This window comes from Geotrypetes seraphini, chromosome 2, assembly GCF_902459505.1.
Source record: "Geotrypetes seraphini chromosome 2, aGeoSer1.1, whole genome shotgun sequence".
In the NCBI taxonomy this organism is placed as follows: domain Eukaryota; kingdom Metazoa; phylum Chordata; class Amphibia; order Gymnophiona; family Dermophiidae; genus Geotrypetes; species Geotrypetes seraphini.
Genome location: NC_047085.1, coordinates 402,350,066 through 402,371,134, shown reverse-complemented (window position 1 = coordinate 402,371,134; position 21,069 = coordinate 402,350,066). Strand labels below are relative to the sequence as shown.

The window sequence follows — 21,069 nt, the reverse complement described above, 5'->3', positions numbered from 1 at the left end:
AGTTTCGTCAGTCGGAAACCAGAAGTCATAATGCCGCTGTACAGGACCATGGTGAGACCTCATCTGGAGTACTGTGTGCAGTTCTGGAGGCCACATTACCGTAAAGACGTGATTAGAATCGAATCGGTTCAGCGGATGGCCACTAGGATGATCTTGGGGTTCAAGGGTCTCTCATACGAAGAGAGACTGAGCAGACTGCGGCTCTACACTCTAGAGGAACGCAGGGAGAGAGGGGACATGATTGAGACATTTAAATACATCACAGGACGGGTCGAGGTGGAAGATGTCTTCCTCTTGCCCAGGGGACCCTCGACCACAAGAGGGCATCCGCTTAAACTCAGAGGAGGAAAGTTTAATAGTGACACCAGGAAGTATTTTTTCACGGAAAGGGTGGTAGATCACTGGAATAAGCTTCCGGTGCAGGTGGTCGAGGCCACCGGCGTGCTTGACTTTAAAAGTAAATGGGACATGTACGTGGGATCCCTACATAGCACGAATCACTAGCATCTAGACTTATCGGGGTGGGTCAGTAGAGTGGGCAGACTTGATGGGCTATAGCCCTTTTCTGCCGTCATCTTTCTATGTTTCTATATGTTTCTATGTTTCTAATAAAACTCTAGCTGCGCATGCACACTTGAAACTCCGCGCCTCTGCATGCGCAGTAGAATAGAACCACTGAGCAGGGAGGAACCGCCAAGCAAGGGAAGCATCTCAACGCAGTGGCAGCAGGAACTGCCGAGCAGGGAAGCATCTCAGGGCAGTGGCAGCAGTCCTGACCTGCCAACCCCCCCATTCCTTACCCAAAGCAGCAGTGGCAGCGCTGTAAACAGGCTGTTCGTGGCAAGCCCTGGCAGGGTCTTTCCTCTGCCGCATCACTTCAGATGCGGTAGAGGAAAGGCCCTGTTGGGGTTGGCCGCAAACAGCCTGTTTACAGCACTGCCACTGAAGAAAGAAAGAAAGAAAGACTTACAGACAGACAGGGGGTAGGGAGACAGAAAGAAAGAAAGATAGGGCAGGGAGAGAGACAGAAAGAAAGAAAGGAGGCAGGGAGAGAGAGAAAGAAAGATAGAGGGGGCAAGGAGAGAGAGAAAAACAAAGAAAGAAAGAAAGACGGGGGCAGGGAGAGAGACAGAAAGAAAGACAGACAGCGGGAGGTTGAGAGACAGAAAGAAAGAAATTCTACACATCTATTCTAGCACCCATTAATGTAATGGGCTTAAACACTAGTACACACATAATATAGAGTTTACAGGTTACAATTTGCCATAGTTGCAGTGCAAGAATTTTTAATACAGGTTTTTATCCTAACATGGCACATACTGAGGTATCTAGTATCAATAAATATTTCTTTGTAATCCACTGGCTGCAGGCAGGGGAGTTAGGTGAGAGGCATGTTTTTATTGATTTCTTAAAGTTCAAGAGTCTTTCAAGAGATCTGCTCTGCGGGGTCAGTAGATTTCAGTGGCTTGAAATGAAATGGGAGTGGGAACGTCATTTGGCAATTTGCAGTTAAAGAGCACGACCAGGGGGCGTTTTGAAGTGTACTTCATCCTGGGAGCGGAGGGACCTGTTCAGCACGTATGGAGTAAGCTTGGTTGTCATGTAGCCTGGCGCCATGTCGTGCAAGGATTTGAACACTAACATCAGGCTCTTGAAGACACATTTGGCTATGGGTAGCTAGTGAGCTAATGACAAAGTCTGGGAGATAGGGTCACAGGCATGGAAGGTTTTTTTTAGAAGTCTGATTGCTGCATTTTGTACACGCTGGAGGCGTTGTGTGTTCTTCATTGAATAGCATGTTGCAGTAGTCCATGCATGAGAGGACAAGGGCATAGAGTAGTTGGGTGAAGTCAGACTCAGAAAAGTAATTCCTTATTTTTCAGAGTTGTCACAGGTATTAGACTGAGGCTAGGATTCTCAAAAATCCGCGTTAAAAAGCAACAGTCTGCTAACGCAGCCGTTTTGATAGCGAATTAAAAAAAGCGAGACATTTTCAAAAAAATTGCACATGCAGATGAGGTCGGCAGACAGCAGCAAAGATTCACTAAATTTGCATGTGCCCATCGCTGGTGATAGCGATGGGGCATGCGCAGAAAAAATGCATAAAAAAACAAAACACACAACAGTGGAAGAGATACCCACTCTCCCCGCTGCAAAGGCATGCCTGCCGCTGCTCAGCCACGCACACTGACTGCAGCAGGAGAGAAGCTCACTCTCCCTCCTGCTAAAACACCTGCCGCCGCTCAGCCACGTGCAGTGCCTGCAGCGGTAGATGCCCATTCTTCCTGCTTCTACAACCTGAGCCAATCAGAGCCTCACGCCCCTCAGCGTATGCACCGTGAAGGGACCTAAGGCTACGACTGGCCTGGATGCCTTAGATGTCCAGGCCAGTCAGAGCCTTAGGCCCCTTCACGGTGCATCCAGGGAGGGGCCTGAGGCTCTGATTGGCCCAGGTTGTATAAGGTCCCTCCTAAGGGAGGGGTCTTATACAATTTGGGCCAATCAGAGCTTAGTGGGCATCTCTCCTGCTATGGGCACGGCAGATGTTTTGGCAGCAGGGAGAGTAGGCATCTCTCCCGCTGCGGGGGGTGCACGTGGCTGAGCGGCAGGTGTTCTGGCAGCGGGAAGAGTGGGCATCTCTCCTGCTGTGGGCACGGCTGAGTGGTGGCAAATGTTTTGGCAGCAGGGAGAGTGGGCATCTCTCCCGCTTGCGGGTGGGTGCACATGGCTGAGCGGCAGCAGATGTCTTGGCAGTGGGAAAGTGGGCATCTCTCCCGTTAAAGGTGGTGCAATCAGTTGAACGATGGCAGGTGTCTTGGCAGCGGGGATAGTGAGCATCTCTCCTGCTGCAGGGCGTGTGTGGTGTTCGCTGCAACTGTAGGGGAGGGGTGTTGTGATGCAGTGGGAGAGAGAATGGGCATAGTAGATAATGGCAGATAAAGACCCAAATGGTCCATCCAGTCTGCTCAACCTGATTCAATTAAATTTTTTTTAATTTTTTTTTCTTAGCTATTTCTGGGCAGGAATACAAAGCTCTACCTGGTACTGTGCTTGGGATCCAACTGCCGAAATCTCTGTCAAAACCTACTCCAGCCCATCTACACCCTCCCAGGCATCTCTCCCGCTGCATCACAACACAGGCTTTCTAGCAGTCTCTGACACTGACCGGCACCCCTGGACCAGATGCTTATTTTTTTCACCAAAAGCCGATGCTGCTTTTAGAAAATGGCTCGGCATTTTTAAGAATACGGCTCATTTCAATGTTGAAGAGCCCGTTTGCATGTCACTGTCAGAGACTACTAGAAAGCTCGCTATTGACAGATATTCCATTTGATAATCCACCGCTAAAATGCATACAGGCTAAACCATCAGCAAACAGTTTAGTGACGGCATTAAAGTTCTGAAAATCTTCCCCTGAGGAAGATACCACCTCAGAGATATGGAGCAATAGGTTGGAGTCAAGTAGTATTCCTAGGTTGTGTACTTGGTCCTTTGCAGTTAGGGTAGGTGAGTCCCAGTACAGGGAGGGATGGGCACGGTTGCAGTGCTTTTTGTGGATCCAAAGAAGTTCTGTTTAGTTCTAATTTGTTGAGGGACATCCAGTTTTTGATTTCCAAGAGTCAGTTTAGGATTTTATTGATCTGGGAATCACGGGTTTCTCCTAGCGATAGATATAGTTGAATGTACTTTATTTTGAGGACTGTTTCTTTAATGTTTTTACAGACTGTGTACTGTACAGGAGAACTTAAATACACACATGATCTGAGTTACATACAAATTCAACTTAAGGACAGTTTTAGAAACAGAACTTGTTCTTAACAAGGGGATTGCCTGTAGTGTCAAACTATTCCCAACAAGTATGAAAGATATGTTAAAATCAGACATTTCACCCTGTGTTCTAGAGCATGCATCCTACTCCAGGAAGCATACAGCTAAAACACTAAAACTGATAACCCAACAATGCATTTTTTAACTTCTATGATAGAAAAGAAACGGACTGGAGCAGAATGAGTAGTGGCTTTTACTAGATCTGTAATATTTGTTCCACCCCTTCTATCCCTGAATCACAGGAAGGGAGTGGTAGTTAAAGAGGAGGAGTGGTTCATCCTTTCCCCTCCTAGTCTCTGCATTCTGCCCAGAAGGACATAGTGCTGCAACAGGAAGAAGGCTGTAGTTGAGGGCAAGATTATGAGCTCATGCCGCCATTCCTCTGAAACTGCTACCATCATGCACACTAGCTGAGAATCACTGACTAGTGCTCAAGAGCTAACATGTACTTCATATCAGAAAAAAATTAGCAAAATTGTTCTGACCTACAAAAGGGTGAAAGCTATTTAAAAGAAAAGTATTAAGCTGGGCTAATAAAAGGGCACTATCATAACATAACTTAAAAAAGAAGAATATTCACAAGTGTTCTCAGAGGACAACAGGTATATATTCTCACATCTGGGTGACATCATCCATAGAACCCAGCACATACAGTAAAGCACAGTTACTTACCGTAACAGGTGTTATCCAGGGACAGCAGGCATATATTCTCACATGTGGGTGACGTCATCTACGGAGCCCCAGCGCGGACAGCTTTTCAAGCAAACTTGATTGAAGTTTCAAGTTTGCACACTGCACCACGCATGTGCTAGCCTTCTTGCCCACTAGAGGGCGCATCCCCACCTCGTGGTCCTCAGTTCCATATCAAGCAAGATAAAAGCCATCCCCGGGGAGGAGGGCGGGTTGTGAGAATATATGCCTGCTGTCCCTGGATAACACCTGTTACGGTAAGTAACTGTGCTTTATCCCAGGACAAGCAGGCATGATATTCTCACATGTGGGTGACCTCCAAGCCAACCAAAAACGGGCAGGAGGGAGGATGGCAATTTAGGAAAACAGATTACGTAACACCGACTGGCCAAACCGGCCGTCGCTTCTGGACAAAGTGTCCAGACAGTAATGGGAGGTGAACGTATGAACCGAAGATCAAGTGGCAGCTTTACACATCTCCTCCATAGGCGTGGATCGGAGGAAAGCAACCGAAGCTGCCATCGCTCGGACCTTATGCCCCGTGACTCGACCCGAAAGCGGGAGATCAGCCTGAGCGTAGCAAAAGGAAATACAAGCAGAACGCCCTCTTACAGTCAAGCGTATGAAGCGCCGTCTCACCAGGATGCGAGTGGGGCTTCGGAAAAAAAAACTGGAAGGACAATGGACTGATTGAGGTGGAAATCAGACACAACCTTAGGCAAAAATTTAGGATGGGTGCGAAGAACCACCTTATCATGATGAAACACCGTGAAAGGAGGATCCGCCACCAATGCCTGCAGCTCACTAATCCGACGAGCGGACGTGAGCGCAATCAAAAAGACCACTTTCCAAGTGAGAAACTTAAGATGAGACTTGTCGATAGGCTCAAAAGGAGGCTTCATCAGCTGAGCCAAGACTACATTAAGATCCCACACCACCGGAGGAGGTTTCAGAGGAGGATGGACATTCACTAAACCCTTCATGAAACGAGCAACCAGAGGATGAAGAGAGAGAGAACGACCCTCGAGGTGCCAATGGAAAGGGGCAATGGCACTGAGATGCACCCGAATGGAAGTCGTCTTCAGGCCAGACTCAGACAGATGCAATAAATAGTCCAGAACCGAAGACACAGGAACCGAACTTGGTTCCAGATGATTCAAAGAGCACCAGGACGTAAATCTGGTCCACTTTTGGGCATAACAGCGCCGAGTTGAGATCTTGCGCGAGGCCTCCAAAATCTCCCTCACGGCCTGAGACACCGGAATCGAAGTCAGGGGGAGAGGAACCAAGCAGTCAGATGTAAAGACTGAAGATTGGGATGTAACAGCGAACCCCGACTCTGAGACAGCAGAGAGGGAAAGACCGGCAGAAGTAGAGGTTCTCTGACACTTAGCTGAAGAAGCAGGGAGAACCAGTGCTGTCTGGGCCAACGAGGCGCAATGAGGATCATAGAGGCTCCGGTCGATCTGAGATGAACCAGCGTTCTCAAAATCAGCGGAAACGGAGGGAACGCATAAAGGAACTTCCCTTCCCAGTCGAGAAGGAAGGCATCTGCCTCGAGACGGTCCCGGGAGAACATCCGAGAACAATAGAGGGGCAGTTTGTGAGTCTCCGGGGAGGCAAACAGATCCACCTGAGGAGTCCCCCAGCGGTCGAAGACTTCGCGCAGGACCCGGGAGTTCAGAGACCACTCGTGCGGCTGAAGAAGCCGACTGAGTTTGTCTGCCAGCCGGTTCTGCTCTCCCTGAATGTAAACTGCACGCAGGAATATGTTCTGGGAGACCGCCCATTCCCAAAGACGAAGAGACTCCTGGCACAGAGGCCAAGAGCCCGTACCCCCTTGTTTGTTGACATAGTACATCGCCACTTGGTTGTCGGTCCGCACGAGCACCACCTGATCGTGCAGCAGGTGGACAAAAGCTCGCGCAGCCAGAAAAATGGCGCGAAGCTCCAGCACATTGATGTGGCACCGACGGTCCTCGGCAGACCACAGACCCTGCGTCCGCAGGCCGTCCAGATGAGCCCCCCACGCGTACTCTGAGGAGTCCGTGGTCAGGACCTTGCTGTAAGGTGGAACGAGAAACAGCAAACCCCCGGAAAGATTGGAAGAGTTGGTCCACCAACGGAGCGATCGACTCAAAAAGGGAGTCACTGATATCGGGGAAGACACTGGATCCCGATCCTGCCGCCACTGAGAGGCCAGAGTCCACTGAGCAAGCCTCAGATGCAGGCGGGCGAATGGTGTGACGTGAACCGTCGACGCCATGTGACCCAGCAGAATCATCATGTGCTGGGCTGACACCACCGATTGCTTCCGACAGTGGCGACTCCACCGAAGCAGGGCCTCCCGCCGGAGAGGGGGGAGGAAAGCGCGGAGGCGAACCGTGTCCAGCACGGCCCCAATAAACTGGAGAGACTGCGCTGGGCACAACTGAGACTTGGGAAAGTTCACCTCGAACCCCAGGCCTTGCAGTAAACTGATAGTCTGTTGGGACGCTAAGATAACCCCCTCCCTGGACGGTGCCTTGATCAACCAATCGTCCAGGTAGGGAAAGACCTGCAGCCCCCGAGAGCGCAGGGCCGCCGCCATCACCACCATACACTTGGTGAACACCCGAGGGGACGACGCCAGACCAAAGGGAACCCGATACTGCAGGTGCAAATCTCCCACTTGGAACCGCAAGAACTTGCGGAAAGCGGGATGCACCGGAACATGGGTGTAGGCTTCCTTCAAGTCCAGGGAGCACATCCAATCCCCTGCTTCCAGAAGTGGATACAAAACCGGAAGCGATAACATACGGAACTTCTCCCGGACCAGGCACTTGTTGAGCTTCCGAAGGTCCAAAATGGGGCGCAAGTCCCCTGTCTTTTTCGGGACCAGAAAGTAGCGGGAGTAAAACCCCCGCCCCCTCTGCTCCGGCGGCACCAGCTCTACGGCGCGGAGGCTCAACAAGGCTCTGGCCTCGATCAGGAGAAGGGACAACTGACTCCGCGACTGCGGCCAAGCTCTGGGTGGCATGTCCGGAGGCTGCACGGAGAAGTTGAGCGAATAGCCCTCTGAGATGGTCCGGAGCACCCAAGCGTCGGACGTGATCCCAGACCACGCCCCGGTAAATGCGCTGAGGCGACCTCCGATGGGAAGGGGGTTCAGCGAAATCGCGGAGGGGGCCTGCCCCCAACCGCACACCCCGTCAAAAAGACGGCGCGGGCTTGGCCGCTCCCTGCGTGGCGGGTTTAGAAGGGCCACCCCTACCCTGCTGGGGAGGGCGCCGTGGTGGTGGTCTAGAGAAGGCCGGCGTAGACTTCTGAGGATACCTCCTCGGGGGCTGCCGGAAGGGACGCTGCGGAGTGGGCTTAGGCTTCGGACGCACCAAAGAGGCCAGGGAGCGTTCCTGTTCGGAAAGCCTCTTGGTAGCCGCATCCAAAGAGTCGTCAAACAGTTCCGCCCCGACGCAAGGCAAGTTAGCCAAGCGCTCCTGTAAATTTGAATCCATCTCGAGGGTACGAAGCCACGCCAGCCGGCGCATGGCCACCGCACAGGCCGATACCCTCGAGGCAAGTTCAAACGCGTCGTAAACTGCGTGGAACAAGTAGAGGCGCAGCTGGGAAAGATTAGAGCTGAAGGTGGCAAACCTGTCTCTATGGGACTCCGGTATCACCTCGCGAAAAGAAGGGAGGTCCTTCACCATCATACGCAAGAATGACGAGTACGAAAAGGCGTAATTCAGCACCCTCGTCGCCATGAGAGAGTTGGCATAAAGGCGACGGCCGAATTTGTCCAGGGTCCGGCCCTCCCTACCCGGCGGGACCGCTGCCGACACCCTGGAAGGCTGCGATTTCTTAAGTGCCGACTCTACCAGAAGGGAATTGTGAGAGAGCTGCCCCTTCTCGAACCCCTTGATGGGAAGGGTGCGATATTTAGACTCCATTTTGGAGGGCACCACTGCGACCGTCAAAGGAGCCTCGAGATTCCTAAGGAAGGTCTGATGGAGGACCTTGTTGATGGGAAGGCGAGGGGATTCACGAGGGGGAGCAGGAAGATCCTGCTCCTCTAAAAACTCCTTGGTGTAAGTGGATCCCTCCAAGTCCACACCCAAAGCCACCGCCATATCCTGCACAAACCTCGTGAAGGATGAAGGTCTAGCAGGAGGAGAGGGTGACCGAGACTTCCCTGCCGAGCCGAAGGGAGAGGCCTCATGAGAGTACCTCGGCTCCCTCCCCGATCCCGATCCCAAGGAGGCACAGTCCTGTGACCTCGAGGGGGTTGGAGACCGAGGTTGTCGAAAGGAACCCTTGGGGGATCCCCCCGGGGTCCGGGGCACCGAAGCCCGTCCCTTCGGCCCCGGCGAGGACGCTCGGGAACTCTCCCTGGCAGGAGACCTGAACAAATTGGGATTATCGACCCGCAGGTCCCGTACCCTCAAGGTATCGACCCCGGCAGGCGACGAGCGACCGCGCCGCCGAGGCGAGGCCCGAGACCGCTTGGCCTTCCTCGCACGGTGCCTCGCCCGAGGCTTGCCCGAGGCTGATGAACCTCGCGAGGACTCCGAGGACGACGACGAGAGCTGTCGCACCCGGCGCACCTTGTCGCGTGGGCGCACGCTACGCTCCGGCTGTCCCCTCGAAGCCGAGTCCGAGGGCAATGCCTAGGTCGAGGCCGTGGGCGCCTCGGGAGCAGAAGCCCCGGTACCCGAGGCCGAGGTCGCCAACTGCGGGGGCATCGAGGCCGAAGCAGTTGAGGCCGAAGCCTGCTGCAGGTGCTCAATAGCCCCGGTGAGCTTCGAGGCGATCAACGCCCGGAGCAATTCCTGGAACACCGGGATCGACATCCCCTGGGGCAGCACCTGCCGACGCTCCTCAGAGGGCGACCTCGGTCTCGAGTATTCCCTCGGGGCGATGGACTTGGGCATCCTGGGCTGAGTGGAGGTGGACCCTCCCGCCGTCGAAGAGCCCGAGGATGGCTTTTTAGATGATCCTGGAGCTGAGGAGGGAAGTGGAGACTTACCCGAGGCCTTGGATGCAGCTACCGGCTTAGATGGCGTCGAGGGACGAGGCGAAGCCGAGGGTCCCGAGGTCGAGGCCGAGGTCGAGGCCGAGGTCAAGGCCGGGGCCGAAGCCGAACTCGAGGCCTTCCCAGGCGGGGACTCGACGGAGAAAAGATCCGCCATGCGGGCCTTACGGCGCGTGAGTGCCCGCTTCTGAAAGGTGGCACACTTGTCACACGCGTCTGTCGGGTGCTGGGGCCCCAAGCACCGTAAACAGCAGCGATGGGGGTCTGTTATTGAAAGTAATCGGTCACAACGACCGCACTTTTTAAACCCCGTAACAGGCCGGGACATGGGCCTACAACGTGGCCGGGAACGAACGAGGTTCCCGGGCCGTGGCTACCGGGAGCCCCCGGAGCGACGGAAAAAGAAATTTTTTTTTTTTTTTTTTTTTTTTTGGAAAAATGAAAAACAAAGAAAGAAAGAAAGAACTACACGCAGCGACCGCGTCGAAAAACGTCCACAGCCGCGGCGACAGAAGGCAATTAGAGCACAAAAATATCCACAGGGCTTCTGGCTCCGCGGATGAATTAGAACTGAGGACCACGAGGTGGGGATGCGCCCTCTAGTGGGCAAGAAGGCTAGCACATGCGTGGTGCAGTGTGCAAACTTGAAACTTCAATCAAGTTTGCTTGAAAAGCTGTCCGCGCTGGGGCTCCGTAGATGACGTCACCCACATGTGAGAATATCATGCCTGCTTGTCCTGGGATAAAAAAGTGTACAGTCACCTTAAATCTTTGAGGACTGCTAGAACCACGCACGGGCTGGTGCCTTCCTGCCCATCTGCTCGTGGGACCTGCAGCTCAGTAAGACAGCTAAGAAGCTAACTAGGGAGATGGGAGGGTTGTGAGAATATATACCTGTTGTTCTTGGAGAACACCTACTAAAGGTGAGTAACTTTGCTTTTTCCGAGGACAAGCAGGCATCATATTCTCACATCTGGGACTCCCAGTCTGACAGGGGCATCCCTCTAGGAAAAAGGGTTACTGGTAATTACTATGAACCTGGGGAAACCCAAAGAGTTGGAGGGTAAGCTGGCATTTAGGTAGAGAATAAATTTTGTAGAACTGCTTGGCCAAACAGACTTAACCCATCTGGAATGATTCTCCAAACAGTAAAGGGAATTAAAGATATGGCTTGAGGACTAAAGTGGCTGCTTTACAAATGTCTTCAATGGGCTACTGAAGATGGGCTATTGAAGTCACCATTGCTCAGACTTTATGAGCAGTGACCTGGCTTGCAAACATCAGCCAAGTCTAGGCATATACAAAGGTAGTACAATCTGCCAATCATATGTAGATGGTTCTCTTGGTGACAGAAGCTCCAAGATTGTTAGTGTCAAACAACAGGAAGAGTTGAGTGGTAGTTCTGTAAGGCTTGATGTGATCCAAGTAGTAAACTAGTGCATGTTTACAGTCCAATGTGTAAAGAGCTGCCTCACTAGGATGAGAATGCGGTCTCGGAAAGAAGACAAGTAGAACTATGGACTGGATAAGATGAAATTTAAAGACGACTTTAGGGAGAAACTTTGGATGTGTGTAGAGAACCAACCTGTCATGGTAGAATGTAGTATAGGGTGGATCCAATACTAGTGCTTCAAGTTCACTGACCCAGCATGCAGACATGAGGGATATAAGGAAGACTACTTTCCAAGTCAGATGTTTGAGAGAAGAAGTCGGAAGAGGTTCAGAAGGAGACTTCATCAGAGTGGACAGCAAAACATTGAGATCCCAGGTAATGACAGGAGGCTTAAGAGGAGGCTTGGCATTGTAGAGGCCTTTCATGAATCTAGAAACCAAGGGATGTGCAGATAATTGTTTCTTGTCTACTAGTGAATGAGAGGCACTAATAAAATTGAGATGAACATGTAGTAAAATTGTCTTGAGATCAGAATTGGAGAGGTCAAGGAGATACTTTTGAATCGATGGTAGGGGACAAGTGATTGGATCCAGCAATGGAGATTACACTAGAAAGTGAAGCGAGTCCACTTGAAACAGTAGCATCACTGTGTGGAAGCTTTTTGGCTGACACTGGTGCAGATAGTGTGACAGCATCATTCATCTTGGAGAGAGATACCATGCTGTGAGTGCTAATGATTGTAGACTGGGATGAAGGAGATAAAGCCTTCGCTCTGTGTTAGCAATGTACCTGAAATGTAATGGGTTTCCATATACTGAGTTGCAAAAGGAGAGGAAATTATGGTTGATGTGGCCACTGAAGCACTATGAGAATCATGGTGACTTGGACTTGGCAAAGTTTGAGTTGAGTTCCCTTTTTTTCCACGACCAACTCCAGACTCTATCCTTTCTATCTTGCTGGAACAAACTGCCAAATCCCTACAGCGGGATCAGTTTCTGGTAGTGTTCAAGTCCAAGTTAAAAGCATACCTCTTCGAGACTGCTTTCAACTCCTAACTCCTCTCACCTTGGGTTCTATATCCCCAACCCTACAGTATATGCCATATCTATTTGTCCAAATTAGACGTAAGCTCTTCCGAGCAGAGATAGTCTATTAAATAATAATAATAATTTTATTCTTATATACCATCATACCGAAAAAGTTTTAGGCGGTTCACAACAAGGTGAGCTAATACATGGGATACAGATAAAATACAAATTAGAATAATGGACTTAAAAACAGATAAAGACAGAAAGCATTTATAATGCAGAAAATAGCGGCATGGCAGGGAAAGAAGTAATACATAGAACAGATAAAATACATCAAGTTGAATATAAGGAACTTGATTGAAAAAAATGAAGCAGAATGCATTAAGATACCAGCCTATCAAAGAGTTGAGTTTTTAACAATTTTCTAAAATCAAGATAGGAAGAGACCTCTAACATAATTTTTCCAAGCCATACATTCAATTTAGCAGCTTGAAATGAGAAGGTTCTCTCAAGGAACTTCTTATAATGACAGGATTTCTTGATGTACAGCTCTGCATACATCTTTCAATGTTAAAGAAGCGATAAATAGTAGTAATTTTCCCAACTAGTGGAATTGAAGGGAATGCATAAAGAAATTTCTTTCTCTAGTCAAAGAGAAAGGCATCCAACTCCAGACGATCAGGAGCGTAGAGTCTGAAACAGAAGAGCAGAAGTTTGTTGTTTTGAGGGGAAGCAAAGAGGTCTACTCAGGGGGTTCCTCAATTTGAGAATATTTGTTACAAGAGGGGAGCATTGAGCTACCCACATGAGGTAGAAGGATTCTGCTCAGCTTGTCTGCTTAGATGTTTTTTTTCCTGCTAGGTAAACTGACCTGAAGAATATATTGCGAGCAATTTGCATTGCATCTTGGCAGAGAGGGCAAGATCCTGTGTTTCCTTGTTTGTTGAAGTAGAACATGGCAGCTTGAATGTCTGGACGAATGAGGACTTCTTGATTCTGGAGGTTATCTTGGAAGGTGCGAAGAGTGTTGCAAATTACCTGAAGTTAAAAGAAATTGATGTGGAGAGTCTTTTTGTGAAGAGTGCAGACACCTTGAGTGTGTAGGCCATTGAGATGTGCTCCCAAGTCCAACATAGAAGCATCTGTAGTAAGCAGAAGGCCCCTGGATAGAAGCACACACCACTGAAGGACTTGACAGAGTTCTGTGGTCACCTGGCTCGTGGTTGAGACTGAGGTTTCTGCTATCTAGGACACTTTTAATTTATTGCTAAGATGGCCGATTATATCTGCGCTTAGAGTAGTAGGAAGAGTGTTTTGAGGTATTGGAATACCGATGGGACAATTGTGACTGAGAAGGTTTTGTGCTTGACATGTTGTCATGCAATCATTGTGGTCTTGATGTTTTGTGTAGCCTCCTCAATGTGATCCCCAAATAGATCATCTCCTAAGCATGGGATGTTGGAGAGATGGTCTTGTACATTGGCAACCAAATCTGAAATGCAGAGCCAGGCCTGCCTGCACATTGCGATAGATACTGCTGAAGTGCAAGAGGTGATGTCAAAGGCATCACATGCACACATGTATATATTTTCTGGTTTCTAACAAATCATTGGTCAGATGTTAAAAAAACTTGAGTTGATTTAATGGAAGTTACTGCTTATAATCTGGTAGCTGTTTAATCATGGACTTCAAAATCATGTATAAGTTATAATTGAGTATTCCTGTTAGCGAGCGTAGTTGCTTGGCATACTCTTCTGCCAAATTTGTCTAAGGTTCTGACATCTCTGCCTGGTGGAATACTGGCATATGTACAAGAACTATTTGCTCGTTTTAGGGCCAATTCAACTACCAAAGATTGGTGTTGTAGTTGAGGTTTATCAAATCCTGGACAAGAATGAATTCGATATAAAGTGTCCAATTTTCATGGAGCCATTGGTACAGATAATGGAGTTTTCTAGTTTTTAAATAGGGCTTCCTTCATAAGTTTATGGAGTGGTGCCTTGATATAATCTTTGGGCCACTGTTTGTAGTTCAAGGCCTCCATAAACTTTGCCCTAGACTCCTCTTCTGACTTCATATTGATAGGGAGTGCTTGACCTGTCTGATGAAACTGTTAAAGGACAGACTTTCAAGTGGGAATCTGCGTCAAGGAGGTGGTGGTGAAGGATCAGACAGTATCCCATAATACTTCTTAGATGAGAAGTCTGGATAGTTGTTCAAACAGCGTGGTGATAATCAGAATCAAAGTCCTCAATGTCAGCTCTTCTAATAGTCAAACCTAAAGAAGAGCATAGAAAGTGGGACAAAAATTTTGAGAAGATGATGTGCTGTGCTGTATGTTGTACTGTATGTCTCTACGATGCAGAAACTCGATGTTGAAGTGTCTGAGAGTGATGCCTCAATGTACTGTTGTACTGCATGGGCATTGATCGGACTAGGTTGAAGCTGGGAAATATGATGCAGGAGGTTACATAGGGTGGAATTGCAGTACCCAGCTAGCTTCTGCTGCAACAGCGCCAGTACTAATATGTGCCATTGGTACATTAGGTGCTTGTTAAGTTGGGTGTTGAGGCATCAAGGGACCTCAATGTCAAGGCACACCTCTGAGGAAACACCAACTGCAGAAAATAAAATATCATGACAAAACAATGAAAAAGGAACGGGAAGGCACAAAAAAGGCTAAAGTTTGACATGCTCTGAGAGAACTCTCAAGCTGATGTCAGATGGGAAGGCACCAATACACATGTGGTATGGCAGTTCTCAAAGATTTTAAGTGACAGTACATTTTTTGACTGTCCATGCAGGTTCTGTGGATGACATCACCTAGGTGTGAGAAAATGCCTGCTTGCCCTTGGAGAAATATGAGCCAAAACTGCAAATATTTAGTTCAAACACTCAGCTAATTAGAATATTTTGGAAAGCCTAAAGACTAGACTCATTTTGGGGCTGTAGAATATCAGCATGCAGAACCATTACTGTAATAAATTCATAACTTGACAAATTGTTTGCATGACAACAGATAATTTCCCCAGCAACAAATTAGCTTTCTCTTACCTCCATCTCCATCATCTGATCCTCTAAAGCTTGGGTCCTTCAACATGTCAAGTTCAGCAAGCATACGGATATAAAATGGACTGTGTTTGAATGATGGGTAGAATCTTTCATCTCGCAGCATCAAATCATATACCTTATTGAATAAAAATGTTAAAATGACTATAGCTACAGGAGGAACAGAGCCAGATTCATGAAAATTAATCTTTTACTTATTTATTATGTGATATGCTAATTAAAAGCATAAAATAATCCTTTTTATTGCCTTGATTTTTTTTTGGAGAAGTCAGTGATTTTTCTTTTAAATTTTTTATGCTGGAAGCAATCTGTACATCAAATAGCATGTGTGATACACTTCTCTCTACTCTTCTTTTTCATTAGATCATACTTTTAAAATGAAACCAGTTCATCAGCACAAAATATGGATGCCGATTATTATATTTTTTGAGATTAGAGAACAATATATTTAAGCATCACTATGCAAGCATAAATTTAATTGTCTTCTGGATGATTATATTTTTAGTTTTTAATTTACTCTGGCTTTCAGTACATGTCATTTGCAAACATTTGAGCACTTCAGCCCTTTTACCAGCCAGGCTTGAATTTTTGTTATCTTTAGCACGTGTAGCCTTGGAGAAAAATTATTTTCAGTTTGATAGACAATTTTTTCCACAAGTGAAGGGTACGGCCATGGGTGCTATCATGGCTCCCTCTGTGGCCTGCCTATATGTTAGCGATTTTGAAGATTAATATGTGTACACGTCCAGGTTCCAGCAGGATATTTTTATATAGAAACATTTCATAGACAATGTATTTGTTATCTGGACCAACAAGGAGGAGCAGTTACAGTGCAACAATTATACCTTTGAATATTATGTTTTTAGTATAACTGTTTGAAAAGAAAGTTTTTGGACGTGTCACTTGTATTGAAATTTATGTTTAGTTTTATTATTTAATTGAAGATTTAAAAAGAATATTATCTTTTGACTAGTCTTTTAGCCTGTTACATTAACGGGTGCTAGAATATGTCTGTCTTTCTTTCTGTCTCTCTCTCCCTGTCTTTCTCTCTCCCTTGCCCCCTTTCTTTGTCTGCCTTTCTGTCTCTTTCCCTGCCCCCTGTGCAGCAGTAGCAACATTTCCCCCCACCCCCTCCCCCTAAAATAACTTATTAACCACTCTGATCTGAAGAAGCCAGGAGGTGTATAGAATTTTAATAAACAGACATGCTCTAGTTCAAAATGCCTGCTGCACACTATGCAACCTGTTTTCTCATGTTATAGTAAGGTGCCCACTGGCTGTTTAGATCTTGCACGCACTCTGGCACTAAGAAGCTGGGCACAGGTCCAGTTGGGTGAACTACCATGAGCCTGGCAAGAAAGCTGTGTGAAGCTCATATACGGTTCGCTTGTCATCCAGCTAAATCTGACTGGGATTAAGAAAACTAAGCACAGTGAAACTTTACCTTCGCCTGGGCAGCTACAAAAGTGATTTTGCTAAAAGTTTTCTACCACAAGGAAACGCGTGCTGAAAAAAACAAAAAAAATCCACCCCACACAACCTTCAGTCTTAAGACAACCGTTTCTGATTCGTTTAAAGTTTCTGCCATAGCTGCCTACCCCTCTTTTCTAAGGAATTTATTTTACCATCAGTCTCTTCGCTCTTAGTCGGTGCTCTGCCTTGTAGCCAGTGTCGCCATGTTGAGGGCTGTAGGCAATTGTTCAGTCGGAGCCCTGCGTGCATTGAGAGGGGGGAGGGGTTGGGGTTGCAGCTCGTGGAGGCGATCGGCGGGTGGCTGCGGTCCCGGCTGGAGTCCTGGCTTGTGAGAGGAGCCGCTAAAACTTCTGGGGTCTGGACAGACTGAAGCATGGTGAAGGGCAGCCGTGGTGTCACGTGACAGTAACGTTCGGCTGTTGCGCAGGCGCTGCTGCCTTTTTTTTTGAGTTCCTCCTCGATGCCGTAATGATCTCTCTTGGACCGAAGGCTTGCGGCTCCATGAGATGAATCGCCTCCTATCCGCGTCCCCTTTCCTTCTTCCTTCCTTCAGACGGCAAGAGCCGCCGCAGCCGACAGGCCCCGCGCCACCGCATGCATGCGCACTCCTTTCTGCAGGTCCCTACAGCTCATGGAAAACGGGCGCATGCAGGTGCCCACTTAGGGCTTTATTATATTAGATAAGTGGAAGACTGATTTAGTATGCCTTCATAGATTCAATCTTGCTAAGTACTGATGACTATAACTCTTGCAGTTTTCTCTGTTTTAAGAAACTACTTTTAATATAATAGTTCAATATTTAAATTAGCAAGTTTAATGAATGCTTTTTGCATGGGTGTTTTGACTTTTACTATAACCAGGGCAATTCAGTGTTTATGTCATAAAACTTTCTTAATGCTGGTATTTGAATAGGCTATAAACCTTTTTTTTAATTATTATCTGTGTTCAAATAGTTGAGTTTATTACATTACTATTTTGGCTAGGAAATTGAACAGCACCATAACTTTCAGGAATATATGATTTATTTTCCTTATTAGCAAAAGCTAGCTAGTTTGAACACAGCTTCAGCACCCTGAGGTTGTGGGTTCAACCCCACGCTGCTCCTTAAGACCTGAGTAAGTCACTTAATCCCCCCATTGCCCCAGGTACATTAGACAGATTGTGAGCCTACTGGGACAGATAGGGAAAAATGCTTGAGTACCTGAATAAATTCATGTCAACTGTTTTGAGCTCCTCTGGGAGAAATATATAGAAAACTGAATGAATGAATAAATGAATACCTTTCTTTGTGCTTCATCAAAGATCTCAGGTGTTGGATCCTCGCTGTTCAACAAGTATTCCAGTTTTGCTAACAGATAATCATCAATGACAACTCTTGGAGATGCCTGTTAAAACAAATGAAATATTAGGTTCTTACCTTCGGCAGTCTTCTTTCTGGTAGTCCCTGGAGGATTCTATAAGCAAGGTATCAAAATCCATGCCCATGATCAAGGACTTGAAGAAATCCACACTTTTCTTACCATGTGCTCCTCCTACTACTGAGAGAAAGACAGAGCCCTTGCAGTTACATCCATATGTGTCTCGCCCCAGCACTGTACTATGAGACAGAATGCTGTTTGGGAGAAAGACCACTCTCCTGGGTCCAAGACCTGGCGACTGAGGTTGTGTACTCCGGCCACATGCACCACGGAGAGAGTATGAAAGTGTGTTTCTGCCCACCGGAACTGCATGCGAGCTTCCAGACTCAGAGCAGAAATTCTTGTGTCTCCTTGACAGTTTACATATGTCACCACTGTCAGAAAAACAACTTCTTCCAGGGTGTTCTGTAGAGCCTTTAATGCCAGATGTATGGCACGAAGCTCCAGACATTGATCGACCAATGCTTCTGAGGTAGAGTCCACTATCCCTGAATGGAGTGATCCCTGCAATGAGCACCCCAGCCTGATAGGCTTATATCAGTCATGAGAGTGATTCATTCTGTGATCAGAAGAGGTTTGCTCTGCCGAAGAGCCTGCCCTTGAAGTCACCAGAGGAGACTGCTGTGAGCTGGCTCCATCCAGGGGAGCGTCACTTTGGGGACCACTGAGAGAGGAGCGACTCCTGAAGAGGATGCATGTGCGCTCTGGCCCAGGGCACTGCCTCCAGGGAAGCTGACATGGACCCCAACACCTGCAAATACTACCAAGCCTTGGGAACGTGGCACACCAGGAGATCCACTATTTGTTTCCAAAGCTTCCATCTACATGGCTCGGGAAGAAAAATGTGTGTGTTGAACTGAATATACAAATATTCCAAACTCCGCAATGGCATCAGCTGGCTTTTCTTGAAGCTAACAATCCAGCCCAAGCACTGCAGCAGAGACACCACCATCTCCACCACTTGCTCACACTCCTGTTGAGATTAAGCCCAGATCAACCGGTCGTCCAGATAAGCCATGTCACCACTACCATGACTTTCATGAAAGTGCGGGTAACAGTCGCTAGTCCAAAGGGCAGAGCTGCAAACTGGAAATGCCGTTGAAGAACATGAAAATGTAGAAACCGCGTGGATACCCAAGAGACGCTGCAGGGTAGTGCGAACCTTTGACTCCTTCTCCTGCTGACCTGCCAGGGAATCCAGAAATAAATCCAGAGGGAGGTGAAAGAAATCTATCTTGTACCCCTCCCAAATGATGTCTAGCACCCATTGATCCAAGGACATTTGAGCCCGCTCTTGGTAAAACAGACTGTCGGACTTCTGACATCATTGCGACTTTTTATGTGCTGTGCCGGAACGAGATCCTGACACTTGTCTGGAATTGTAACTTAGTCGGTATCCTTGGGAATATCACTGGGACGAAGGACCTGAGGGATACTGATGAAATCTGTGGGAGGGATGAAAGGAATTGAGATTTTCTCCCGAAGTATGTCGATGCTTGTTTTCAGGGAGAGACTTAGGTCAGCAATCCGCCAAAAAGTAGCTGACCCTTGAAGGGGAGTCTGCTCAGAGTTGTTTTAGAGGCAGAATCACCTGCTCAATGACAAATTCAAAGAATCCGGCGTGCTAACACTGCATAAGCTGAGACCTTATTGAGAACTCGCAGGAGATCATAGAGAGCATCTGCCACATAATGTACGCCTTCCATCACAAGTTGGGGACAGGCATCCAACTCTGCAGAGGACACCTAGCGCAATCTTGTGTGACATGCATGCGCCATGAAGGAGGTTGCTGCAGTGGGAGTCTTTATTTATTTATAACATTTCTAACCCACTTAAACCTAAGCAGCTTATAAAAACAACACATAGCAAAATTTAAACCAACATTCTATAAAAAAATTAAAAGCTTCTGTAAACAAAGTAGTTTTCAAAACCTTTTTAAATTTTAGAAAATCAGAAAGTGATCTTAATGGTCCAGTCAGTTTGTTCCACAGCACTACTCCTGCTGCTGAAATCACAGCTGCTCTTATGTTTTCTTAGTGCATATGTACAAACCCATCCATTGACAAACGCATCATTCCCTCAGACCTTAATGGTCTGAGGGGTTAATAAAGCAACAACAAAGGTAATCCATTGGTGTTCAGTCTCTTATTGTAGTCCAATGGGTTACCTTTGTTTTTGTGTTTGCTGGTCACTGGTGTGAAAGCAGTTTCTCCTGTTTGATTCCAAGGTTAATAAAGCAACAACACTTGTGTCAAATACCAAAGAATCTTACAATGAATAATCTTGAAAATCAACACAAGAACTTTGTAGATAATATGGGATTTGAAGGTAACCAGTGAAGTTTCTTCAACCATGGTGTTACATGCTTAAATTTACTCCCCTCACTTATTAAACGTACTGCAACGTTCTGGATCATTTGCAATGCTTTACACCATGAAGAAGATATTCCCAAGTAAAGAGCATTGCAATAAGCCAATTTTTGGATAATTACAGTTTGTACTACCAAACGAAAATCTCATCATCACCAGGAAGGGCTGTGCATTTGGTAGCATGTGCTACTGTGGAATCCACCTTTGGCTGCTCAAAAAACTGCTGAAATTCAGGAGCCATAGGATAAAGCGTAGACATAGCTTTTGTCAGCTGGAAATAACTCTTGGGAGCATCCCATTGCTCTGCAATGAGGCCTGTGAGCTCCAGATGAGCCAGAAAAAAGGAGATCATAGTATTATAATGGCTCATGACCGAACATAAGAATAGCCTTACTGGGTCAGACCAATGGTCCATCAAGCCCAGTAGCCCGTTCTCAAGGTGGCCAATCCAGGTCACTAGTACCTGGCCAAAACCCAAGAAGTAGCAATATTCCATGCTACTGATACAGGGCAAGCAGTGGCTACCTGCCTGTCTTTGTCAATAACAGACTATGGACTTTTCTTCCAAGAACTTGTCCAAACCTTTCTTAAAACCAGCTCCTCTAGCAATGTGTTCCAGAGCTTAACTATTCTCCGAGTGAAAAAATATTTCCTCCTATTGGTTTTAAAAGTATTTCCCTGTAACTTCAACGAGTGTCCCCCTAGTCTTTGTAATTTTTGACGGAGTGAAAAATCAATCCACTTGCACCCGTTCCTACTCCACTCAGGATTTTGTAGACTTCAATCATAT

General features: G+C 47.3%; 1 protein-coding gene across 4 annotated transcripts in view; it reads right to left on the bottom strand.

Annotated features, from left to right (window-relative positions):
* The window catches only part of SNX13 (sorting nexin 13), a 308,184-nt gene that overhangs the window by 119,117 nt on the left and 167,998 nt on the right, over positions 1–21,069 (bottom strand). For all 4 annotated transcript variants that reach the window (XM_033930949.1, XM_033930947.1, XM_033930946.1 and 1 more), the window contains 2 exons: positions 17,773–17,877; positions 15,005–15,137 (listed from right to left, as the gene is read on the bottom strand). In XM_033930949.1, the coding sequence (XP_033786840.1) occupies positions 15,005–15,137; positions 17,773–17,877 (238 nt within the window). The remainder of the gene's footprint in view (positions 1–15,004; positions 15,138–17,772; positions 17,878–21,069) is intronic.